At 41.5% G+C, this 27,946-nt stretch overlaps 1 protein-coding gene across 1 annotated transcript in view; it reads left to right on the forward strand.

Moving 5' to 3' along the window:
* The window catches only part of pou2af2 (POU class 2 homeobox associating factor 2), a 29,638-nt gene extending 1,776 nt beyond the window's left edge, over nucleotides 1–27,862 (forward strand). The window contains 3 exon segments of the mRNA XM_061828333.1: nucleotides 7,555–7,594; nucleotides 8,183–8,475; nucleotides 27,443–27,862. Of these exon segments, the coding sequence (XP_061684317.1) occupies nucleotides 7,555–7,594; nucleotides 8,183–8,475; nucleotides 27,443–27,862 (753 nt within the window).
* Nucleotides 27,863–27,946: the final 84 nt, after the last annotated feature.

A 27,946-nucleotide genomic window follows, 5' to 3' on the forward strand; every position in this document is an offset into this window, starting at 1 on the left:
CTTTAAAGCAGAGGCAAGGTATAATTATCTACAGTGAACTATAGGGGTTGAAAAAATATAAGGTCATTCACTGTTATATTACAATGTTATTACTCATTTTCATTAATTATTGGTTTATTTTATTTTGACCACAAGTTTGTCAATACGCTGTATTAATAAAACAAGTACTGAAAAGGTAGTACATAGTATTCTCTGTTTAAAGCTGTTGATTAACAATACAAGAGCAATTTTGATGAGTGTGATACATGCAGGTCAAAATTGCCGTTTAAATGGACTATTTAAAATGCTGCAGAATCATAAGTATATATTTGTTGATCAGAAAATTGTCAGAGGGTTAAGAGCATAAGGTTACCACAGTTGATTTGTGCCTAAAAAGCTCATCTTATAGGAAACCAACATCATGTTGTATTGGTTGTGTTGTTTATCCATTTTTTATTGGAGCTAATTCACTATGTAGACTACTCTTCAATGCCAGGTGGTCATAAGCATTTAACAGGAGCTTTAAAGCACTGTTGTTAGGTCTTCTTAATGCTGTATATCACATCTTTTTTCAGGGTCAAATACTCCAACTAGAGAATAAGCCAATACAGTGTATGCGTGTGTGGGGGTATTTGGTCTCCTGTTCTGTGGCTTTTCATCTCACTGTTTACAATTATGTTTACAAAAGGTGACGCACAGAGACACAGGCATATGAAAGCTATCCATGTCTCCATGTCGCTTATGCATTCGTGAGAAAAAAAAGGCTATTCAGAGTCCGGAGAAAAACACTGGCCAAATCATGTGTTGTCTACGGTTGGCCAAAGGGACAGAATATAATTGGAATGACTGTATTATGTATATATTATGGTTCCAGCATGCCTCTGGCCCTAGTGAGGATAGGCATTCTGGAATATAGACAGATGCATGTATTACGGATGTAGTCTTTCCTTAGCACACCACTTGAAAATAGCTATTGATCACAAAGCAATGGCTCAAATAAAAACCTTAAAAACTATCCAGGATATGGGAATCCGAACACCATAAATCTGTGCTGTTTAAGACACTATTGTTTGGGTATGTTTAGTTTTCACAAAGAAAAGATGGCACGTAATCAGACAGGCACACATGCAGTCTGAACTTAAACGTGTTCATTTCCATACTCAGCCTTCAGAGATGCACTGAGCCGTACCTGGGCCAGAGGAGGAAGTCTTAGGATTGGCAAATCACATTCAAATTCTGTCCTCAAAATTTGCTTGCCTCCCAGCCTACATGTGCATCATATCAACGCTTTCATGTTGGCTATATGCAAACAAATGAACTTATGTCGTCTTTGCTTGACACGTTGCTAAACTCAGTCTTTATGTCTGAAAACAAATATACTGACAAAAATTACAGAAGCAAAACTGTTTAGAATTATTTGTTTTATACAGTACTTGTAAATTTTCCCCAAAAAAAGCACTTATGCTGTATGTAAAAACAAAACTACATGACTACAAAATTGTCCCACACATGGGACATTACATGAAGCATCTAAATACGGTGTAAAAGAATGTCAATTATTACATAAAAAATAAAAAATTACATGCAATCTGATGCTCTACTATCTGTAGTCTTCAGTTATGTATACATTTTTAAGTAATTGTGACGGCGCCCTGCGACTGACTGGCGACCAAGTTCAGGGTGTAGTCTACCTTTCGCCCAAAGTTAGCTGGAATCGGCTCCAGCACTCCTCCAACCCTTGAGAGGATAACAAAATGGATGGATGCGATTCATGGTGATAGGGCAGTCGCATGTCATCATTTAGTGTGAGTTAATTCACACTCCGACCTGCTTGTTAATAGGAAAACACACTAGACCAGGAGGAAAATCTATTACCAAGAGGGCCAAACCCTTAAATGATGGCCTATACTGTATATAGCAAGTTATATACTTTATAACTTGAAAATAAAAACTTCATGATTGTTTTCTTTGTTTTAATACACTCCAAAATAGTACAAGCCCAACATAACTTTTTTTTCTTAGGAAAAAACACAATACTTCATTTAATCACAAAAGCATATCACAGAATACGGATCTATATCTGTGTCATTTTTCAGACAGAAATGCTTATAAAAATAACATAATCCTGTTCGCTAAACAAGTACAAGAAGAGTGCATTCTGTCGTAATATTGCATAATAACTGTGTTGCGCCCTACCACCCGTTTGTTCAAGTTATTCAGGTGCTTTGGAACGTCCACCATAAATGAAAGGTCCTGCCTCCATTCTGCGTAATGAATTTCTAACGCTGGTTTGCCCTCTTTCTTCCATGACCTGTCCAATTGCTTCTCATAAATAAAAAAACGCCAAAGCGCAACACCTCGGTTTAACCTCCTTACCTTACTTGGGATAGCACACTTTATGAGAAGGCTCAGAATCAGATTTAATGTCCAAGTATGTTACAACGCACGAGGAATTTGTCGGTGCCACCCTGGTACAACATTCATGTTGAGTACTGATAAGAAAAACAAAGAAACTCACAAGAACGAAAAACAAAATACATAAATTATACATAATAAATTAATAGGAAGTATTCTTTGTAAGAGTCACTCTTGTGCAAGATACAGTCTTCTAGCATTTAAAGCAGTTTAGAGTGCATTACTGCACCACATTATCTTAACCTTATACAGAGTGCTCTTACTCTTTTCGTGGTTTACCTTTGTAAGGCAGTGGAATGACAATTGTGCAGAGGGTGCAGTTTAAAGTTACAAATCGTCCGATAGTCCACAGTATATATTACTAGTACATATCCTGATTGGACCAGTAGAATGTCAGGGTGTGTCCCAAGAACAGTGCAACGCAGAATCTAGTAGGTTCGCTGATCAAGAATATAATGACTTAATTGCTAGAGGGAAACATGCTTGCCTTAAATGTCTACTAGTTTTGATTTGCATTGATCGGTTGCGCTTAACCGACGGAAGGAGCTGGAAGAACTGGTGGTAAGGATGTGGAGGGTCCGAAAGGATCCTGACTGCTCTGGTCCTAGCTTGTGTGATGTGAAAGTCTTCAAGGGAGGGTAGGGGGGTGTCAACAATCTCTGCAGCGGTTTTGAATTTCTGTTGCAGTTAGTGTTTGTCCTTTTTTGTTGCAGCCCCAAACCAAACGGGGTACACAATTCTGATTTGATGACCACTGTTTAGAATGGTCTCAGCAGCTCTTGCGACATGCTGTGCTTCCTCAGAAACCGAAAGAAGTACATTCTTTGCTGGGTTTTTTGAGGATGGAGTAGATGTTCGTCTTCAACTTTAGGTCCTGTGAGACTGTAATTCCCAAGAACTTGAACGTCTCGATGGTTGACACGAGACAGAAGGACAGCGTGAGGGGCAGCTGTGGTAAAGGATGCCTCCTCAAGTTCACAGTCATCGCTACAGTCTTTAGAGTGTTCAACGCCAGGTTGTGTAGCCGTACCAAAGCTTCAATTTCGCCATTTCCTCTCAATACACAGATTCGTCACCATCTTTGCGAACTTCAAGAGGTTGACAGCTCATTTGTCTAGAGCTTGAAGATCAGAAGGGAGAGGACACAACCTTGGGGTGCTCCAGTGCTGATAGTGGGCGTTGATGAGGTGGTGTCCCCAAGCCTCACATGCTGTACCTTGCCTGTAAGGAAGTTGTAAATCCACTGGCAGATGGTTGGCGAGATGCTGAGCTGGAGAAACTTGGAGGAGAGGAGTTCAGGATGATGGCGGTAAACGAAGAGTTGAAGTCCAGGAACAGGATCCTCGCATAGGTTCTCTCACTGTTGAAATGTTCAAGGATGAAGTGCAGACCCATGTTGATGGCATCATCTGCAGACCTGTTAGCTCAATAGACAAACTGCAGTGGGTCCAGCTGGGGACCTGTGACGCTCTTGAGGTGGTCCAGCACAAGGCATTGAAAAGGACTTCATGACCACAGATGTCAAGACAACAGGCTTGTAGTCTTTATGATCTGCAACTGCTGCTTTTTTTTTTAAGACCGGTATGATCACCATCGGAACATGGAACATTTGAAACAGGTCAATACTTCACAAATTGTAGAGACCTGTTGAAGATCTTTGTGAAGACAGGAGCAATTTGGCCTGCTCAGATTTTGAGGCAGGATGCGGTCACAAGGCCTGGTGATCTTTTGTTGTTTGAAGATCTGCCTCAGGTCCCGTTCATGGATGGTAAATCTTCGCCTTGGAGATGTTGCAAGTGGACAGTGGTGCAACTTGGTGGGTGTGTGGAGTGAAAGTGTCCTTTTCAAATCTGCAGTAAAAGCTGTTCAGTTTGGTGGCAAGCCAACTAATGTATACTGGGACAGATCGTCTTGTAATTAGTAAGTAATTGTAATCCGTGCCAGACTGAGTGGGAGAAATTAACACCAAGATGTTTTTCCAGTGATGGCACGGTGGAACAGCTGAAAAGCATTGGCCTCACAGTTCTGAGTTCCCAGGTTTGATCCAGGACCCGCCTGTGCTGAGTTTGCATGTTCTCCCCGTTTCTGCGTGGATTTTCTCCGGGCACTCCAGTTTCGTCCCACATCCCAAAAACATGTAACATTAATTGTACACTCTAAATTGCCCCTGGGTACGATTGTGAGTGTGACTGTTTGTCTCTATGTGCCCTGCGATTGGCTGGCAACCAATTCAAGGTGTACCCCGCCTCCTGCCGTTCACTGCTGGGATAGGCTCCAGCACTCCCCGAGACCCTTATGAGAATAAGCAGCTTAGAAAATGGATGGATAGATGGATGTTTTTTGGAGGCCCCGTAGCTCAGTGGTTAGAGCACTGGTTTGGTAAACCAGGGGTTGTGGGTTTCTATCCCACTGGGGCCTCCACTCCCTGAAAAGGGTTGTGTCAGGAAGGGCATCCGGCGTAAAAATTGTGCCAAACATATATGTGCGTTCATCTGAGATGACACGCTGTGGCGACCCCGAAAGGGACAAGCCGAAAGTAACCTCTAGATGGATGTTTTTCCAGTTTTGCTGCATAATTCCTCTTTGAAAATTAATTTCTTTCGTCAGCTGGTTTCTAGAGTGATTAGAGCCCTATCCCCATGATGATATGCGACTTCTTAAACCTGGTGGAGTTTCCTAAATCTGGCTCTAATCCCTGGCTTTTTGAATTTGTGTTGTCACAGAAACTAACTAGGCTGCTCACTGAATTTTCAAACACACTTCAGTCAGTGCAGTCAAAACACCTTTGAACTTCTAATTTTGCCCCCCCCCCCCCAAACGTTAGACTATCATCCACTTTGTCGCTTCATTCAGGTGTGGCCAATACGTCGAGGGCATTCTAGCAAGCCGGCCTTCTATTTATGGTAGTCCGGCGATGCGTGCTCGCCCCCCCCTACAACAATACATCACGAGTGCCAACAGGAGGTTTTGTTACAATGTATCGCTAACTTGTTGCCACGAACGCTGATTATGTTGAACTAAACTTTCAGCATCTTCATTACGTTGCGGGTATTGACCATTCATTTAACTTTTATTCAGATAAAGTTTGTCAGATCAAGAATTTTTAATTGAAAAATTTTCAAATGCCGTTTTATATCATGTTCTACTAATATCAGTTGAAATTGGAAACTAACATTTCTGAGGTTGAAATTTTAGTTTTTTATTTTAGTTATGTATTTGTTTATTTCATTTTTCATTTACAGTTATGTTATATTAATTCAGTACTTATTTAAGGTCTTGAGATTCCATCCCTAATCACACCCTCAACTTTATCTATGAGCATGACTGACCACACCTGAACATTTCAAATGTGAGTGACTGCATATGTATATATATATCCTTTTTCTTTGCCATTTATCCTCACAAGGGTCAAAGGGAGTGCTGGAGTCTCTTTCAGCTGTCATTGGGAAGGAGGCAGGGTACACCCTGGACTGGTTGCCACCCAATCGCAGGGCACATAGAGACAAACAGTCAAGCTAGTTTAGAGTGTCCGATTAATGTTGCATGTTTTTGGAATCTGGCTGGAAATCGGAGTCCCCGGAGAAATCCCACGCAGGCACGGGGAGAACATGCAAACTCCACACAGGGAGAACCGGGATTGAACCCGGGTCCTTGATGCTAGATCAATAAATTAAAATATGCGTCACGTTGCCGATACACCTCAGATGGCAGCTTTCAGTCCAGCGTAAAGATGAGTGTGACTTACTACAGCCCAGATTTGTAAACAGTGTACAGAGGTTCAGTAGCAGGTAAAATAAACATTCAGGCAGTTATTTTGCAAAGTTTTATTTTAGTTGTTCAGTGAAGTAGTGCACTTTTTATCCATTGCATAGTAATACCATCAGTGCGGTGGAATAGCTGGAAAGCGTTGGCCTCACAGTTCTTAGTTCAATCCAGGACCCTCCTGTGTGGCGTTTGCATGCTCTCCCTGTGCCTGCGTGGGTTTCCTCCTGGCACTCCCGTTTCTTCCCACATCCCAAAAACATGCAACATTAATTGAACACTCTAAATTGCCCCTCGGTGTGATTGTGAGTCTGGCTGTTTGTCTCAATGTGCCCTGCGATTGGCTGGCAACAAGTTCAATGTGTACCCTGCCTCCTGCTCGTTGACAGCTGGGACAGGCTCCAGCACTCCTGAGGATAAGCGGCCAAGAAAATGGATGGATGGATTGTAATACCCTCAGCAATGGGCAACGAGGAACAGGAATCACCGTTCGGTTTGTTAGTTGCTTTTTTATATTAACACTCCACCAGCACACCAAACTGTCTAACGACAAAAAGCTGCTCGGTTACACTCACTCTATCTCTCGTCTACCTTACTCCACCCCCCTGCACTCTTGAAGTGGTACACTCATCATTGCAGATCTTACAGTACAGTAACATGGTACCTCTACTAAGATTCAGATTACGGAAAGAAAGAAAAACAGAAAAAATAACAAATTCAGGACGCAATAGGAAAAAAATGGTGCTGGATTCAACTGAACGTAAACACCCTGTACTCTGTATTGGTTTGAATGCGGCCCGATAGAGCTGCTCTCCCACATTCCAAAATCATGTATTAATTGGACACTCTAAGTTGCCCCTAGGCGTGATTGTGAGTGCGACTGTTGTCTGTCTCCATGTGCCCTGCGATTGGCTGGCAACCAGTTCAGGGTGTCCCCTGCCTCCTGCCTGTTGACAACTGGGATAGGATCCAGCAGTTCCCATGACCCTCGTGAGGATAAGTAGCAAAAGAAAATAGATGGATCGATTGAAAATACAACAAATGTAATAGTACATCTTAAGACAGGAAGTGGTTATCAGACACTTTTTGGGGTTGCCTTACTCTAAATAATTTAAATTCCTTTTTGCTTATCAACTAACTTATTCCCATAATGAAAAAGAAAAATTAGAAAGAATAAATTATATGAATAAGTGTTCCATGTTCCTACACTTCTCTTACTTTAACACACCTTCTTTTCATTTCTCTTGATTGTTTTGGAGATATTTCTAAACTTTGATTGTAGTTCTTTGTATGTTCATTTTAATTGATTACTTTGCTTGGTACACAAAAAAAAAAGTTCTGGATGTCAATTTATACAAAAAAATTCAGTGTCATTCATGTCTTTTTTTTTCTTAACAGAGTGGTTCAACAACTCCACCTTCTTTCGTTCAGATGTCAGGTGAGGAAAAAAAATGTAATGAATGAAGGCCCAAACAGCTTATTCACTTTATACTCACCAGCCATAGCGTGAGGTACAACTTCAAAATATTAAGAGTATAATATTCATGTTTTCTTTTGTTGTAGTTTCAGATTGCATTAGATTAGAATTGTACTTTGTAATATTGAGAGTGGTCTCTAATACGTTATTGCTGTCAAGAAGCTAAATAATTGGGATGGACTTTAAGAACTGTGATTAGATAGTGACCATTCCAGGATGCACTTTGCTTTTTGCCCGTAACACCTTGGTTAGGCTCTAGTGCAGCTGTGACACTAATGAGGACAGTGGCCTAGAAAATGGTTGGAATTAAAATTCAAGCGACTCTTCACCACAAGTTAGGGCTACACTCCATCGAAGCATCATGTGCATCAAATAGAAAGAGAAGTTTTTGTTCACTCTTATCTGTCAATGTGTTAATTGAAATTTAATTAATCAAAAATATGACTGTTAAAAGTGACTAATTGTACTAGTATTGGTCTGAAAAAAAAAATGGAATCGAAAATCCCTAGTTTGAGTGAGTTCATAAAATTGTCTCACTTTTCCCTACAGGGTCTCATATGTTACCAAGCTACTATGGTATGAGGCGTCCTTTCATATCAGACTCAGATTTCAGCGCATCAACCAAGCAGATTTCACCAGATGTGTACCCATCCACCTTTGGAGCCAGAACACTGGGCTGTGAGACGGCTAGCTTCTCTCTTATTGACACCTACTACCCTGACACTTTCAGTGAATACCGCAACACCACCACCTTCTCAGGCTCTGGGGGATCTTTCCTGCCTTCTTCAGCTCTATCCTCTCTTTTGCCTCCCTTCTCTGGAGAGTCATCACATGTATACATGGTAGGAATCTTTTTGTGTGTTTGTGTGTCATGTGTATGTGTGTGTGTAGCACTCCTCTGCGGCAGGAGAAAAGTGAAGAGACATGAATTCACAACTCGATGCCTTTTTCTTCTGGACACAATGTGCACTATATTTAGTTTACAGCAAAACAAGAACATGTTTTGTTTCAACATTGTCACATATGAAACATGTATAATATTTTCAAAGTGTTAATTTCACATACAGTATTTAGAATTCTAATAAAGTCCATGTATGTGGGGAGTGTGTGTATGTATCAGCCACAGTCTATGAATGTATTATGTAGTGTGTGTGTGTGTGTAAACAGTGTATATCTGTACAGGGGGATAGGGGGCATTGGTGTCAAGGAGTTTGAGGGGTGTTCTGCATTCAGGACCCGGGGATGGCAGACTGGTAGTTGAAGGAATGCTGCGTGAGCATCCATGTACTCGCTGTTGGCATCACTCCATATGGCATAAGGGGCACTGGAGGGTACGAGTACATGTTACTTGGGGGTCCAGCGCTATAACAGGTCGGGTGGCCCAGCCTATTGTATGTGAAAACCTTTGTAGGCCGTCTCTCTCTAACTGGTGCTGTGTTGCTCGTTGTTGTCGCTTGGAAGAGATGATGGCATTGCTGGAATTCTTTGTTCGTTGAGTGGCTCATCTTTATTTTGCATCTCCTCCTGATCTGGTGTCATGCTTCCATTGAGCACCTGTTCTATACCCTCAATCTCCTGCTGCTGAGGTACGTCTTGCTGTTAAGGTTGAGCATCATTGACATTCTGTTCGTCTAGGTCGACAGGTTGCAGCACACGAAACAAGTGGTCTGTTGGCACACAGTGGTATCCATAGTTGTCATCATCACTCTCCTCATCCTCTTGATCAGCTACAGTTTTATCACTACTGGCCTGAGCCTTAGTCTTCCTTTTCCATTTAGTTGTGGTTAACTGGGTTTCTAAGGGTAAGTTATCGCATGGCAACAGAAGATTTCAGTGTAGAACCCTACTTGTTCTCCCTTTACCTTACTCTGGCAGTACCTCATATATCGGCATGTCCTCTCCCACTTGACGGATGACTTTGGATATACAATGTTCCCGGTGGTTTCACAGTTTCCGAGTTCCTCGTCTGGGGGTCAAATTCCTTACAAGGATTCTGTCGCCCTTGTGCAGCACAGAACTTCTCACTTTGTTGTCATATTTTGGTTTGTTTCTTTCTGCACTTTTCTTTGTATTCTTAATTGTTATGTCATATGCCTCCTGCATCTGTACTTTCCATTTTTTCATGTATTCCTTGTGATCAGTAGTCCCTGTTTCAGGAGTCAGCCAAACAGCAGGTCAACAGGCAGTCTTGGAGACATATCAAATGGGAGATAAACAGGTGAAAATCTGGTAACTTCACTTCTCGTGCAATTGTATGCAAACATGAGTTTATTTAGTGACTCTTTCCAGTTGGACTTTTGTTTTTCAGTGAGAGTTTTCAGCATTTGTAGAAGGGTTCCATTCATCCTCTTAACTTGCCCATTTCCTTGGGAGTAATATGGTGTTGTTTTTGGACCCATCACTCCACAGATCTTCTGTGACTGTGCAAACAATTGCTTTTCCCATTCTCCATACATATCATGATGAATATGCTTAGGAAAGCCCCACTTAAAAGCATAGGGTTAGCTTTGAGTGGCTTGTCAGGAACATCGCTTGACTGAACTGAATCACTACTGGCAGCCCGTGGAGGTCCCAGTAACTTATTCTTGTGCTGTCTGTCTGTCTCATAGGCACATGCTCTGTTACCTTTAACGCCTTTATAAAGCAATTCTTCACTGTCTTCGTGGGACCATTCAGAATCATGTTCATCACTTGAATTACCGGGAAATCCATCATCGTTTGCGCATTGTTGTCGAAGGGCACCACGAAGAGGGGTGCTCCGTGTGACGTCATGCCCCGACTCGGCTATCTCTGCCCTGTTTCCGTAATTTTCTGGCGGATCCAGCAATGTGTGACCTTTTTTTGCCGATAATCTAAAAATAAAAAAAACATTAGAAGACTCTCCCCAAAATTCATATGTACAATAAACCCTCCAATGTGATGTAATGTTATTATTACATATATTTAGGACATTAATTGAAAAAAAAATTGAAAATAAAGAACATTTTTTAAATCCAAGCAAAACCTGGATATGTGCCTGCTTTGACAGCTAGACCCGGAAGAAACATCCTTGATCCTACCCTGTCATCTCCAGTGCTTAGCATTCCAGACCATTTGTTCAAGCTAAGCCAAGATGCCGACATGTTCTGCACCAAACTGCAACCAAACAGAGAAAATGCACCCAAATGTGTCCTTCTTTAACCTCCCGTGGGTCAACCTGATAGGATAAAGCTATGGCTGTCACAGTTGAGACTCGTTCATCAGCCGGGGAAATTTGCACGCATTTAATCATAACTGGTTTTCAGCTGCTTAGTTATAGCCTCTTGTGCTGGTACTGTATAAGCAACAACATACTTCATGAGGCGGCACGCTGCATGTTCTCCCTGTGTCTGCGTGTGTGTACCCCACCTCCTGCTTGTTGACAGCTGGGATAGGCTCCAGCAGTCCCGCGACCCTCGTGCAGCTAGGCGGCTAGGACAATGGATGGATGGATATACAGATGTAGTCACTTTAGGGAAGTCCCAATTTTTTCTTTGCATTTTATATTCCAGATATGAATAAACCATTAGATGGTCCTACGCTGTACTCAGAAAATGAGATCGCATTTTTGATAAACTTTGTACATAGGCCAAAGCATTCATATAGATCACATAGCATTTACATACCATTCACATAGGATTCCAAGACCATTAAAAATCTGTACTCACTGATTTTCCACTGGATGTACAAGTGGTCCTTTCATCAAACTGTCATGGATCATAAGTAAATTGATATGTAACACATCTTCGTGCAAACAAACAACTTCATATTAATTATCTAGTATCTATGTTATGCAGACATGTTGATCATGGTCCAAGTTCATTCCAATACGCTCCATTTTTTGTTCGACGTTTTCAAACTCACAACAACACTGCTCTTTTGCCACAGTTGGCATAAGGTCACAAAGAGAACACAAAGACCAGTCTTTCAAAACAAGCCTCTCTGGAACATCTCTGAGGTCCATGTTATGAATGATGTGCTCCTTTGTCAGCGTCATGCCCCCTCTCCAACACGTCAAGGTCCGCCCATGTGTATTCTGGCTCAAACGCTTGAACGTTGTACATTGTTAGTTTTGTTTTGTTTGCTCAATGGCGGGTGTAGTAATCACATGGAGCATCGACTCGCTGTTATACTTACTTTATTGGCTCTTAGCATACAACACTTTCCGGCTGCAGCCCCCACTCCCCCCTTTACCTTGCCGCCGGTCGATCGTGAGAGGCTGGCTGCTTGAAAATTAGATCTTAGGCAAAAAAAAGTCTGCCCACCCCTGCTGTATATTCTCTACATCTAAACCAACTCCTTATAAAAACATCCAAAAATTCTCCGCGGTCCATATAATGGGATTATTGTTTGTCATTAGTGCCATGGCCCCTCTCCCACGTCAGGTTCCGCCTGTGTGTATTCTGGCTCAAGCGCACAGGGTTGAACGTTGTACATCATGCTATTTTTGTTCTGTTTGTTTGTAATTATTTTTCACTAAAATCGGCCACAAAATGCCAAATAGTGGTCGTTCTCTGTTCAGTGACATTTATCCACAAACAAAGGGGTGTGACAATAGCAAGCACTGCAGATGTGGCAAACGCTGATTGGCTGTCAGTTTTCCAGCCGGGCTCATTGGAATGTCTGAGCGAGAGAGGAATTCCGATAATACTTTTCCAATTTAGAGATGTTTCTTGGTGGAATCTGTGGATAACTGCCATTAAAATACTGAACCCTCATCTCCTAACTTTTAATGTGTCCTCCCATTCCTATAATTTTGGAGAGAGTCTTCCTTTAACTTACAATGCATGTTTTTATAATGGGGGAGGAAACAGGAGTCCCTGGAGAAACCCCACACAAGCATGGGGAGAACATGCAAAATCCACACAGGCGAGGCTGGTAATTGAACTCCGGTCCTCAGAACTGGGAGGCAGATTTGCTAACCAGTTTATCATTGTGCCCCCCCACTGCTACATCTTCTTCTTTTCTTTCGGCTTGTCTCATGAGGGGTTGCGAAGGCTTGTCATCTTTTTCCGTGTAAGCCTGTCTCCTGCATCATCCTCTCGAAGACAAACAGCCCTTATGTCTTCCTTCACAGCATCAATCAACCTTCTCTTCAGTCTTCCTCTCACTCTTTTGCCTGAAAGCTCCATCCTCAACACCCTTCTACCAATATACTCTCTCTTTCTCTCTCTCCTCTGGATGTGTCCAAAGCATTAAAGTCATCTCTTGCTAACTTTGGCTGTCCCTCTAATGAATTCATTTCTAATCTTATTCAATCTGCTCACTCCAAGAGAGAACCTCAAAATCTTAATTTCCACCGCCTCCAGCTGTGGTTCTTGTTGTCTCTTCAGTGCCACTGTCTCTAATCCGTACATCATGGATGGCCTCACCACTGTTTTATAAACTTTGCCCTTCATCCGAGCAGAGACTCTTCTGTCAGATAATACACCTTCCCCCAGCTGTTCCAACCAGTTCAGACACAATTCTTCACTTCCTAACCACATTGCTCTGGATTGTTGACCCCAAGTATTTGAAGTCGTCCACCCTCGCTATCTCTTCTCCCTGTAGCTGGAAGCTTCCCCCTCCATCCCTCTTAATTACCCACATGTATTTTGTTTTACTTCGGCTTATCTTCATTCCTCCCCTTTCAAGTGCATGCCTCCATCTTTCTAATTGTTGTCCACATGCTCCCTGCGAACATTATGATGCAAGGGGATTCCAATCTAACATTATCTGTCAGCCTATCCATTACCACAGCAAACAGGAAGGAACTCAGAGCTGATCCCTGATGCAGTCCCACCTCCACCTTGAATTCTTCTGTCACACCTATGGCACACCTCACCACTGTTCTGCTGCCCTCATACATGTCCTGTACTATCCCAACATATTTCTCCTCTACGCCGGACATACACATGCACTACCACAGTTCCTCTCTTGGTACTCTGTCATACCCTTTTTCTAGATCCACAGACACAATGTAACTCCTTCTGAACATTTCTGTACTTTTCCACTACCATCCTCAAGGAAAGTAATGTATATGTGGCATTCTTTCTTGGCATGAAATCATACTGTTCCTCGCACATACTTATTTCTGTCCTGAGTCTAGCCTCCACTACTCTTTACTATCAACTTTATTCCCCGATAATTCCCACAGGTCTGCACATCGACTTTGTTCATAAAAATGGAAACTAGCACACTTTTCCTCCTATCTTCAGGCATCCTCTTGCCTGCTAGTTTTTTGTTGAATAAGTTGGTCAAAATCTCCAGAGCCACCTCTCCAAATTGCTTCCATACCTCTACAGGTAGTATGTCATCAGGACCAACTGCCATTCCATTTTCCATCCTCCTTATTGAGTTTCTAACTTCCCCATTACTAATCATTGTCACTCCCTTGTCCTTCACACTTGCCTCTTCTACTCTTCGTTTCCCTCTCATTTTCTTCATTCATTAACTTCTCAAAGTTCTCTTTCCATCTGTATAACACACTAGTGGCACCATTCAACACATTTCTGTCTCTATCCTTAATCACCCTTACTTCCATATGTCATCATATGCCTCATATTTAGCCTTTGGCATCTCTACCTTTGCCCTTGTCGCATCTCAATGTATTCCTTTCACCTCTCCTCAGTCCTCTCGGTGTCCTACTTCTTCTTCGCTAATCTCTTTTCTTGTATGACTTCCTGTATTTTGGGGTTCCACTACCAAATCTCCTTGTCCCCTTTCTCACCAGAAAACACACCAAGTACTCTCCTGCCTGTCTCTCTGATCGTCTCGGCTGAAGTAATCCAATCTTTCGGGAGCTCGTTCTGTCGAGAGCCTGTCTCACCTCTTTCTGTAAGGCCGCTAAACATTCTTCCTTTCTCAACTTCATTGTGTAGCTCATCAACTTTATTCCTCTATAGTTCCCACAGCTCTGAACATCGCCTTTCTTCTTAAAAATGGGGACGAGCACACTTTTCCTCCATTCTTCTGGTACCTTCTCGCACGCTAGTATTCTGTTGAAGAAGTTGGTCAAAAACTCCACAGCCACCTCTCCAAATTGCTTCCATACCTCCACTGGTTTGTCATCAGGACCAACTGCCTTTCCTTTTTCCATCCTTTGAAGTGCCATTCTAACATCCCTTCTACTAATCATTGCCACTTCCTGGTCCTTCTCACTTGCATCTTCTACTCTTCCATCTCTCTCATTTTCTTCATTTATCAACTTCTCGGAGTATTCTTTCCATCTATTTAGCACATTCCTGGCACCAGTCAACACATTTCCATCTCTACACAATTACCTGCTGCACATCCTTCCCATCTCTATCCCTCTGTCTGGCCAACCTTTTCTCTTTCTTTTGTGTCCAACCTGGTAACCATGTCATCATATGCATCTTGTCTAGGCTTTGCCACCTCTACCTTTGCCCTACGTCCCATCTCGATGTACTCCTTTCGCTTCTCCTCAGTCCTCTCAGTGTCCCACTTCTTCTTCGCTAATCTCTTTCCTTGTATGACTCCCTGTATTTTGGGGTTCCACCACGAAGTCTCCTTCTCCCCTTTCCTACCAGAAGGCACCCCAAGTACTCTCCTGCCTTCCTCTTTGAGTACCTTGACAATAGTATTCCAGTCTTCTGGGGGCTCCTTCTTTCCATCGAGAGCCTGTCTCACCTCTTTCTGAAAGTCTGCACGACATTCTTCCTTTCTCAGCTTCCACCACATGGTTCTCTGCTCTACCTTTGTCTTCGTAACCACTACCAGAGTTATCCCACACACCACCATCTTATGCTGTCGAGTTACACCCTCCCCTACCACTACCTTAGAGTCAGTAACCTCCTTCAGATTACATCGCCTGCACAATATGTAATCCACTTCGGTGCTTCTACCTCTGGTCTTGTAGATCACCCAATGTTGCTGCCTCTTCTGTCAGAAAGTGTTCACTACTGCCATTTCCATCCTTTTTGCAAAGTCCACCAAATCAAGTAATTCATGAGTAAAGGAGCCTAAAATTACTACTGACTCAATTTTGGAAAGATTTTTTTTCCGTTATAATTTTTAAATCCATAGTTTGGAATAAGTTGAATCTTCTCACCATTAACTAGGTATTTTAAAATGGCAACAATAACCTAAATGCATATGTAAAACAAGGCCCAATTAATATTACAACAAGTGACACTATCTAAGTAATTTTCATGAGTGTGACTTGTTTTTAAAAGTACCGGTATTTTTTTTTCCCGGGGAACATGGAAAGTCGCAACAAAGCTAACTTACCCCCTGCACTCCTGTTGGGGCTCACAGAAAGTATTATGGAGCATGCACAGCCAAATCGTCCAGGTGCTCAAAACAGTGAAGTACGGAGTTCAAAGTATTTTCTACCAAATTCCTGCTTATTTTGAATTAAGTTTACTCTGACACATCTGAACAAAGGAAACATCCCTTGTTAATGACACAGGCGGCTATTTCTGTGATTCATATAAAAAAGCAAAGATTCCACAAATTTCAAATCCTGCTGTCCTATGAGTTTATGCACTCGCAATTATAAGATACAGTACTAACAAAAATGATTTCAGTGCGATAGGAGACAGTGGTCCCAAAATTATACATTCAAATGGGCTTCAACAACAGGAGGCAGTCGTTATCTTCGTCATCTTTTTATGCAATGTATCCTTTTCAAAATCTGAACTCACATGAGATTCAAATTTCGTTGGACGTATATTGTAAACCCTTTGACTGGTTTGAATACATACTGTACATTGAATAAACTTGGATTTGGATTTAATTTCATTCTTTGATTGGATTGAGACACTATATACCTCGGCCCAGACCACGGCAAATTTAACTCACAATATTTTATCCTTCAAAGAGGCACAAGACAGTGCTGTCCACTGTCACCTCTTCTTTAGCAATTGCACCACTCAAACTTGCTTTACGATCCAAAGTGGACGTGCGCGGTGTAACTTGGGTGGCCTTATCCATAAAGTTTATAATAACATTTTCTCTAATTTTTCCACAGTCTTTTGTTTATTATCACCTTCTAAATGTTTAACGATATTGGACAAAACTCTGGATGTCATGCTGTAACACATATTTTCGTTTCGTCTCAATGGAATTAACTTTCAATAATGCTTTGTTTGTTTGGCAATATGGTAACGTGAACAAAAATCACGTGATTTTGTGACATAGGTGCACGATCTGTATTCACAGGCTTACTCTTACAATTGGATTGTTGGTGTGTAAATTACAGCCAGATATAGAGGAGCACATAAATAGTGAAGCTAGAGGCCTAACAGTGGGAAAATGGTTCCATAAGAGCCCAGACCCACTCAAAGAGGTTCTATACCAGTCAACTAATTTGTCTACATTCAAGGCCCACTAGTAATACTACAGGAAATTAGATAGGCCAAGCCGCTAGACGCTCTTCCTCTCTCAAGAACTGCCTTTCATAGTTTTTGTTCCAGATAAACATACTGATATGTCTATCACATTGTGTAAAGAATGATTTGGGAAGGAAAATTGTGACGAAGTGAAATAAATATTACATTTTAGCAAGAACAACCATCTTCACTGAATTCACATCTTCACATCCAGCATGAGATAGCGGTAGGGTATAACAGAGGGGAAAAAAATCCTTAGTATTTCCTGAGACATTTTTTGAAATTATGATGAATAAATCTTGAGTTTGCTGTGACACTTACAGCTAGGTATTTCTTTGGACCCATAGTAATTTTGAACGGAACCGCGACAAAGAGAGTTCTCAAGCCGAGTTGAAAGAAACTACTATGCTTTGAGTGTAATTAATTTTATCTCCAGATAATTTTCCAAATTAAGGAATTATGTCCAATTAGTATACCCACTCCTGCTTGGCGTCTCTCTCCAAGGGCAAGTCCAAAGTGGAACAAAGTCCAACCCCTTTCAAGAGGAGTGGTGCCAGACCCCAAGTGGTGTGTCGAGGCAAGTCCAACTATATCTGAGGTGACATTCCATTTCCCTCAAGCTAGTTTCTGTACCCGGGGATTGGATCGCCAAGGTTTGCCCAGCCACATCACACCCAACCCCTCTGGCCCCTCTCATAGGTGGTGAGCCCATGGAAAGGGGGACCCACGTTACCCTTTCGGGCTGTGCCCGGGAAAGCCCCATGAGTCCAGGCCCGGCCACCAGGCGCTCGCCTATGAGGCCCACCTCCAGCCCTGGCTCTAGATGGGAGGGCCCTGGTGACCGGCGTCCGGGCAAGGAAAATCAAGATCCAATTTTTGTACTCGTCATCGGGGTTTTGGAGTCGTATTTTGTCTGGTGCCTCACCTCAGACCTTTTTGACATGGGTGACCCTGCCAGGGACATGAAGCCCCAAACAACTGAGCTCCTAGGATCATCGGGACACCCAAACCCCTGCACCATGATAAGGTGACAGCTCGAGGAGGGGCCACTCAAATGTTTTCAGTACAAATACCAATATTTAAATAAATGACCCCTGGTTTTACACAAACTCGCGTTCATTAACTATGATTGGAAAAAAAAAATTAGCACAGGCAGTTGTCTCCTCCGTACACGGAAGCGTATTGCTGCCACCTGTTAACCATTTATTATGTTTTTTAAATACACATTGTTCTCAAATGAGTCAACTCTGTGTTATAACTACTTCTGCATAATTTGAAATTTAAAAAGCATAATTCCTACCTTGAATAATATGATCGCTACACGGGCATGTCTGTTTCGTTGGGCACTATTCATCCCGTTTAATTGCCAAAACCCATCGACCTTTTTTGGTCTTTTCAGATGGTATTCTTTAGAATGATATATTTGAAAAACTGTCACGTCTATTTTAACAACCAACAGCACAAGAGGTCTTGGGCATTGTGAAAAATCAGCTCTGGTTCAACGACTCCTGTACTGACGAGCAGTTTTGTTTGACCGGCAATCCATCAATCTTTTCTGGTCATTTCAGCTGGTATTCTATAGAATGATATCTTTGAAGAACTGTCTTGTCTATTGTGACAACCAAGAGCACAACAGGTCGAGAGCATTGTGAAAAATCTACTCCGGTTCAATGACGTCCGCACTGCCGATGATAATAAACTTTGCCCTTCATCCAAGCGGAGACTCTTCTGTCACATAGAACACCAGAAACCTTCCGCCAACTGTTCCGCCCCACTTGGACCCGTTTCTTCACTTCCTTACCACACTCTCCATTGCTCTGTATTGTTGACCCCAAGTATTTGAAGTCGTCCACCTTCGCTATCTCTTCTCCCTGGAGCTTCACTCCCACCGCCCCTTTCATTCATGCACATACACTGTGTTTTACTTCAGCTAATCTTCATTCCTCTCCTTTCCAGTGCGTGCCTCCATCATTCTAATTGTTCCTCGCCTGCTACCTACTTTCACTACAGATCACAATATCATCTGCAAATACCATGGTCCAAGGGGATTCCAGTCTCACATCATCTGTCAGTCTATCCATTACTACCGCAAACAGGAAGGGGCTCAGCGCGGATCCCTGATGCAGTCCCACTTCCACCTTAAATTCTTCTGACACACCTACGGCACATCTCATCTCTGTTCTGCTGCTCTCATACATGTCCTGTCCTATTCTAACATATTTCTAACCTGGTACTCTTTGATGGGCTTTCTCTCGGTCTACAAAGACACAATGTAGCTCCTTCTGACCTTCTCTGTACTTTTCCATGAGCATCCTAATGGCAAATAATGCATCTGTGGTAATCTTTCAAGGCGTGAAACCATACTGTTGCTCGCAGATACTTACTTCTGTCCTAAGTCTATCCTCCACTACTCTTTCCCATAACTTCATTGTGTGGCTCATCATCTTTATTCCTCTATAGATTCCACAGCTCTGAACATAACCTTTCTTCTTAAAAATGGGAACTAGCACACTTTTCCTCCATTCTTCTGGCACCTTCTCTCCCGCTAGTATTCGGTTGAATAAGTTGGTCAAAAACTCCACAGCCAGCTCTCCAAATTGCTTCCATACCTGCACTTGTTTGTAATCAGGACCAACTGTCTTTCCATTTTTTTATTCTGTTCAATGCCTTTCTAACTTCCCCTCACTAATCATTGCAACTTCCTGGTCCTTCACACTTGCCTCTTCAACTCTTCCTTCTCTCTCATTTTCTTCATTCATCAACTTCTCAAAGTATTCTTTCCATCTATTTAGCACACTAGTGGCACCAGTCAACACATTTCCATCTCTATCATTAATCACCCTTACCTGCTGCACATCCTTCCCATCTCTATCCCTCTGTCTGGCCAACCTGTAGAGATTCTTTTCTCTTTCTTTTGTGTCCAACCTGGTAACCATGTCATCATATGCATCTTGTCTAGGCTTTGGCACCTCTACCTTTGCCCTACGTCCCATCTCGATGTACTCCTTTCGCTTCTCCTCAGTCCTCTCAGTGTCCCACTTCTTCTTCGCTAATCTCTTTCCTTGTATGACTCCCTGTATTTTGGGGTTCCACCACGAAGTCTCCTTCTCCCCTTTCCTACCAGAAGGCACCCCAAGTACTCTCCTGCCTTCCTCTTTGAGTACCTTGACAATAGTATTCCAGTCTTCCGGGAGCTCTTCCTGTCCATCTCGAGCCTGTCTCACCTCTTTCCAAGAGGCCACACAACATTCTTCCTTTCTCAACTTCCACCACCTGATTCTTTGCTCTACCTTAGTCTTCTTAATCTTCTTACCCACTACCAGAGTCATCCTCCACACCACTATCCTCTGCTGTCGAGCTACACTCTCCCCCACCGCTACCTTACAATCAGTAACCTACTTCAGATTACATCATCTGCACAAAATATAATCCACCTATGTGCTTGTACCTTCGCTCTTGGTCATTCTATGTTTCTGTCTCTTCTGGAAATAAGTGTTCACCACTGCCAATTCCATCCTTTTTGCGAAGTTAACCACCATCTGACCCTCAAAGTTCGTTTGCTAAATGCCACACTTACCCATTGCTTCTTCATCGCCCCTGTTTCCTTCACCAACATGTCTAGTGAAATCTGCACCAATCACAACTCTCTCTCTCTGTCTCTCTCTCTCTCTCTCTCTCTCTCTCTCTCTTCTCTCTCTCTTCTCTCTCTCTCTCTCTCTCTCTCTCTCTCTCTCTCTCTCTCTCTCTCTGAGATGCTCAGGACTACTTCATCTATTTCCTTAAAGAATTTTTCTTTGAATTCGAGGTCATATCCTAACTGTGGGGCATAGCCACTAATCACATTGTACACAGTTCCCTCAATTTCAAATTTCAGCCTCATCACACAATCTGATACTCTTTTCACCTCCAAGACAGTCTTAGCCAGCTCTTCCTTTAAAATAACCCCTACTCCATTTCTCTTCCCATTGTCAGGTTGTCTAGGACATTTAAAGTAAAATTATCAAGGAAGGAAGACAAGAGGAACTTCTAGCTCGCGAGGAGAACGTGAGATGTGTCTCTTTCACAATCTTCAACCCACTCTAATCACATCTCCGTGTCTCCACTTTTTTATTCCTTATCGTGGTCCGCATCACACAAAGCAAATTGTGCCAAAAAAGCACCCGTGACAAAAATAGTCCATGTGAGTCTTTGCGATGTCTTCACAATCCTCTGGATATCGTCAGTCTTTGTTGTCTTCTGCATCACTGTCTGGTGTTTCCACGGCACCCAATGTAAATTGATTCCATCACATTGTTAAGTCCATCATAGCAAAGTTTCCATGGCACCCAATGTGCCTCTCGATTGCATTGCATCACATCAGCATTTAAAACCCAAGAAAGCAAATATGAGAAAACTTTATATCCAATTAATCCAACATTTCCCTCCTGTTTATCGAAAATTTGCTTAAATTCTCACATCACATCATCGACTACTTTGATACACTCAGAGGAAAAATGGTTGTTTATGCATTGTCATAACATAACATATCTAGAAACAAAATCGGGCAGGTCAGCCAGAATACTCACTCATAATTTATCACCATCAAAGGATAAATCTACGCCATTTTGTTCTCCATGGGTGAGATTGCTGTGGCAATAATTCAGTTTGCAGACAAAGAATACAGCAACAACCACACAAAGTCAAATTAGCTGCGAAAACCACAATGGAATTGAAATAGATGAGACGAGTGCTTTTTATTTGCCAAACACACTCATCCATTTGTCCTACATGGAGGTGTCAACACCAGAGTGCTCATTCACCTTACCAGAGTGCTCATTCACCTTACCGTCAAGGACCCTAAGGCCTTTGTCAGACCACTATCACCAGCCATACGGTTCAGGATGAAGAAGGATCGCTCCCCAAACCTTTTTTCAGCCAGGCGCATGTCCATGGCTATTTAGTTTTGAAATGGCATTAAGTGGCTCCAAGTTGTCCATGCACAGCCTCAAAAAACACTTTTGAGTCCAATTTCCCAATTTTGACATTGTGGTGGATGTAGTGTATTCTCTCCACGTTCTTGTTGGTTGCACACCACCAACACACGAAAGATTCAAATCCAGTTGCCACTTGGTCAGCCACTTTACACTCGGAACACCACGGGAACACCAATGCGCAGATGTTGGGTCGTTTTATAATTGCCATTCAGCTGCTCTCTTCTATGCCATTGTTCAAATGAAATTGCCTGTACAGTAGAAGTTAATTCAATAACAGACATAGGATGAATAAAGTACAATAATGTTACATTCTTGGGTAATTTATTAAAAAGCCCGTTATCTCCTTACCACTACCAGATGTCACTATGTGACAATGGCTTCAATGAAGTCTCTATCACCAAAATGATTTTACACATCATTACTGATAAATTTCCCAATTTGTTTCTGGTTCCTCGTAAATGGACGCAAGTGAAATACCCGGTGAGAATCAGAAAACAATGTTTTTCATTTTTCAAAAAAAGTCAATCGATATACAGAATCCCAATTTTTGCATTAATTATCAGGTACTGTTTTACTCATAACTTCCAAGGTGCAATTATCTGGTAATAGCGCTGGTATAATCTGTAAACATGGTCTGGCACCAATGCAAATGACACAATCTTTTGATAAAGCTGTTGCTGCTTGTTCCACCATAAGAAGACTATTATTATTTTGTCCCGTGACTGTTATTACATGAAACCACTCATCAACCTTTAGCATTTGGATCACCCTTACCTTTTCTAATGTTGCTCGAGGAGAAAGGGTGCTAGCTGTTACCTCTGTACTTTTCACAAAGCATCAAAGTGAAGCGTGGATTACCAGAGATGTAGACCCAGAGGAAAAAGCCCCAACATGGATTTGCTCCTTCATTATTTTCATCCGTCACCAAAGTGTCCGAACTCGTGTGCATTCAGATTATTCATCATAGACCACTTAATTTGACTAAACACTGCTCCTTGTTCCCCTATCTGTCGGACTTGACCATGGGATTATTATAAAATAAATTTTGGATCATCATCGCACGCGTGGGAACTAATTTCTGGATCATTTAGGTTTTGGATTGCCGTAGGTTTTTCGTGCATGGCATGACAACATTACAACACCATACAGATATCTCAAAAGCAGCAAGAATGTTATGATGGTTACGACCACTCCACAGCATCCCATTTAGGGACCCAACCACTTTAGGGTAGGTATTTCATCTAAGTATCCCTATAGGTTCAGTGTCTTTTAATTTTTTCACTGGCCGTCAAGCTATTTTGAGATATTATAAATCTCCACTCAGCTTGTTAACCAGTCTTTAGCTCACCTCCCCAATCGGATCCTAGACTGAAATTACCTTTCTGGAATGTGCCAAATGAATCCAAGTCAACCTAATTTTTACAGCTGTGAGTGTTCAACAAAACCTGAAATGGACATTACCACTTGGGAAAATTCCAGTGCTTGTTTTTGCTCCTCACCAGGATCCAGTCTCCTGCTTCCACCAATGTGATATCCTGCTGATGTCGATAAGTCGGGATGCTCTGTTGGAAAGAGTTCTACCCATTTTGACAATGCATCTATTAATACTTTTTTTTCATATTGTGTCAGGTAAATTCAATTTGAAGTAATAAGGAGAGAATAGGTGTTTTCTGTTACTTGAGCTCAAAGAGAACGAAGAAGAGTCAGGTACAATTCTTGAATGTTCTAAAGCAGTCTTCCTTGAAACCTCTCTTTATTAGATTTAGGAGGTCCCTACCAACGGTGACAAATCTAAAGGGTGGGGGTGAGCAAAAACGTGTTTTTGTGACCGTGTGTCTGCATGTTGTTGGAAAGTTACGATATGTAAACTAAGAAATATGTATCATAATGACATATGTGCTAAGCAAAGCGTTCTTTGCAAGCAGAAGCATTCTCTTTATTGCAGCAAATGTACGATAAACATACATTTTGATTAATAAATCTCACTTTGGTTTAATTCAATAAAGTTCATGTGGACAATTTGAAGAATGTTTATTTTAATTTTGGTTTTTTTTAGTATAATATTAATGTTACCTGTCCTCCCAGTATCCCTCCTGCTGAGACATGCGTTAGCTCATGACTCAATTTAGACTGGTTAATTTGATGCAACTGGTTTATTGTTTGGTCATACATAGATATTGTTTTGGATTTTTTGTCTTCATACATCCTGTTCCATTTTTTGATTCTTCGCTGAGTTTCTCGTAATGTATTAAATTCTAGATTTGTAGTTGTATCAACGTCATAATTTGAGTTTTTTTTCTTTTTTTTTTCTTTTTTCTTCCCATGCATCTTCTTTGATTATTTTATCAGCAAAGCATTTCCCAATGAATTCATATTTTTTGTTTGATGTCTGTGTGACACATTTGGATACAGCAACAGTTTTTTGCAGTTGTTTCATTTAGTAATTGAACTAACAATTTTGCATACATTGCCTGTGGATGAAATTATCTCCGTTTTCTTTTTTTTTTTCAGTATTGAGGAAAAATATGAACCGTTGCAAATGCATATTCTTGTCTGTATAAATCGTTACATTTTTCTTTCATTAGTTTACATGCCTCAGTTAGTGTGAGTTGTGCTGTTTTTGCAGAAAATGCTACAGCATATTCTGATTTGGTTTTCCCAAATACGAACCCAACATTCCCTATTAGTAATGGCTGGTCTTTCATGTCACATCTGCTATATTTATTTTTTAAAAATTCTTTCTTTCCCAATTTTTGACAATCATGTTTTGTTCCATCTCCCGGAAATGGCAACCTTTACTGGATGAAGAGTTCTACATCTTTCTATTTTGATAGAAATGTCATGTTTCGCAGAAGATGAAAAAAAAAACAGTTAATGCACTTATTTCTATTAACTCATAAAGTGACCTTTGAAAGTCATAATCTTATCACAATTTGACAAAATCAAGACCGCTCTTGTCACCAATGCTTGCTTTAAGTTGCAAAATGCATATTTCGCTTCCGCGTTCCATTTCAACAATCATGTCATTTTTAAGTCTTCCTTATTGCATCATTTTGTATAATGGAGTTGTTAATTTGGCTAATCTGGTACCCAAATTCAGAATTAATTTGTCAGTCCCAAAAATCAAAAATTGTTCAATAGTTTGTGGCTTTCGAGTTTGTAAAATGTTTAACCTGTTATTGGCAAATTTGGAGTTTCTTTTTGCTTTGTGCCCGTCCTCAGCCAGATGCTTTAAAAGAGCCACTGTCTTTGACGTTTCCTTATCACAGGACGCTATTGCTACATATTTAAATAAACCATGAAGTTGACATTTTGACAGGCAGTTGGGGGTAGAGAGGCACGTGCACTCACCTCTCTGTTCTTAATTTTCAACTTTCCTTTATTGTCCTGATGTCAGTCCTTTTTCGTCTTTTCTGTGAAATATCATTTAATTTTCTTTCTCTCAACATTCTCATCGCTCTCTCATGCTATTTTCTTCCAATATTCTATATATCTCTTTATTACTACTTATTATTACTCATTTTATTATATACTCTTGCAAGGTCGCTATTTTCTGGCAATTTAACTGACCAGTGAAATTGTGTTGATATCCATTTATAGAAATATTAATTTTGTGTTGGATTAATTTTTTCCGGCATATTTCCAATCTTTACACTGCAGTGTGTCTCTAAGTTTTTCCTTACTATTATTTTTTTCCCATTTAAGTCACTTTAAAGAGAATTATTGCCTTTATTTTTCACAGTGGTGTGTTAAGTTTACAACTTAAATTTACAACTGAGTATACCACTACTTTCACTCAATTTTCTCTTGCATACGGGAATAGGGGATTTTATGGAATTTATTACAACGCTATTTACACACGGAATTTAAGTGTGCGGCAGAGCTCGGTCACCCTCAGGATGTTTTGGGAATTTTAGGAGCAAAAGCTATTTACACACGGAATTTAAATGCGTGACAGGGCTCCGTCATCCTCAGGTGGAGCAAAAGCTATTTACACACAGAATTTAAGTGCGCGACAGGGCTCCGTCACCCTCAGGGTGTTTTGGGAATTTTAGGAGCAAAAGCTATTTACACACGGAATTTAAGTGCAGGACAGGGCTCCGTCACCCTCAAACTGCTTGACATTGACTAGTATAGGACAAGGCTTGGGCGTCCCACGTCAAGTATTCACAACATTCGGTCCAAATTCAGCAGGATTTATTTATTGTATGGTCTTGCAGGTCGAATTATCCTCTATTAGTTGTCACCAGTTCGGGGACCGAAGCCAACCTCTCTGACGGTTGTTGATTGAAGACTCTAAATTGCCTGTGTGAATGTGAGTGGGAATAGTTGTTCAATGTGTAATTGGCTGGTGACCAGTTCAAGTTGTAGTTTGCCTCTTGCCCAGAGTCAGCTGGGATAGGCTCCAACACGACTGTGACCCTAGTGAGGATAAGCAGTAAATAGAAACATCTTGGAGTTGACATTCTCTGATTCCCAATTGTATTAGGATAAACATGCTCAAAGAACGAATGAATCATTTTAGGCTCTCCCTGGTCCATTTTTTTTTTATTACAAAATGGTTTATTTTGTAAACATTCGGCAAAGACCACATACATTTCTCATTACGTGACACAAGGAGATTAATTCACTGTACAACGTACGATTAAGCAGGAGGTGGGCTTCCACTTGATAGCACCAAATGGGTCACGAAATCTTCATGGCAGATGGAAAATTGACCAAATAAAAAGAAGCCACAAAAATGTAACAACAATTAAAAAATAGAATTAAATAAATTAAATGAATAAAGGAGAAAGCATAAAGAAACATTCAAAATAAAGTAAGTTACATTTGTGGCCAACCAAACAATCTGAAAAATTTTGTGTTGTGGGAGTGCTGGGGTCTCTCCCAGCTGTCATCAGGCAGGAGGCAGAGTACACCCTGAACTGGTTGCCAGCCAATCACAGGGAAGATGGAGACAGACAACAGTCGCACTCACAATCACATCTTGGGGCAATTTAGAGTCTCAAATTAATGCATGTTTTGGGGATGTGGGAGGAAACCGGAGTGCCCAGAGAAAACCCACACAGGCACGGATAGAACATGCAAACTCCACAGAGGGGGAGTTCGGGATTTGAACCCCGGTCCTCAGAAGTGTGAGTCAAATGCTCTTCAGTTGCACCACCATGCTGCCTCCTTTTGCACATTAAAGTTAAATAAAACTTATACCTAAATAAGTGTTTTTAACATTTTAAAATGAGTGAATACTAATTATTTGCAATTTAAAGTTGATGACAAACTAAATGTACTTAACAAAAGTATTGTTCAGCATAATTTTTTTCAGTTGAAGCCTGTGGGCAAAATTTGAACAATGAATTAAATGATTCGCAGACCATTAGTGACATTTGTTCCTCACTTTCGGAATAACTTCACGAAACCAAAAGCACTCAACAGTTGGTTTACCTTGAAGAGAAATATTGGTCTTTATTTTGTTTTCTCATCCTCAGAGAGATGGTTGGGAGCAGTCAGTTCCAGAGCCGGTTCCTCAGGTGGATGCTCTCTGTCCAGACAACTTGGTTTCTGTCAGCGTACCATCGTCCATGGCCAGTCCAGAATCCCAGGGAAGCCCAAACCAGCCAGGCCAAGGCTCATCCATGGGCCTGGGTTCCAGCAGCCAGTCCTATATGTTGCACTCGCTTGAGGATCCTCACTACCACCTTTTAACCTCAAGCAACTCCTACTCAGCCCCACCCTCCTCCTTCCCTTGTCCTCCCTACATGAACAGCGACTTGATATCCAAAATTGCGATTGAGGAGGCAGCTGAAAGTCACAGCAGTCTCCCTCTCAATGTGGAGGCTCACGCTTCCTGGGATAAGGAGGATGGTGTGAGCTCCTGGTCACCGTTCGAGCTCAGAAGGGCTTACTGACTTACTCATATGTCTGAGTTTTTGTATTGGATGCAGATCACAGGGAAGAGTGGATGGACCTTATCTCAGTTGGTGTTGATAAAC

The sequence above is a fragment of the Syngnathoides biaculeatus genome, chromosome 8 (assembly GCF_019802595.1).
Source record: "Syngnathoides biaculeatus isolate LvHL_M chromosome 8, ASM1980259v1, whole genome shotgun sequence".
In the NCBI taxonomy this organism is placed as follows: Eukaryota; Metazoa; Chordata; class Actinopteri; order Syngnathiformes; family Syngnathidae; genus Syngnathoides; species Syngnathoides biaculeatus.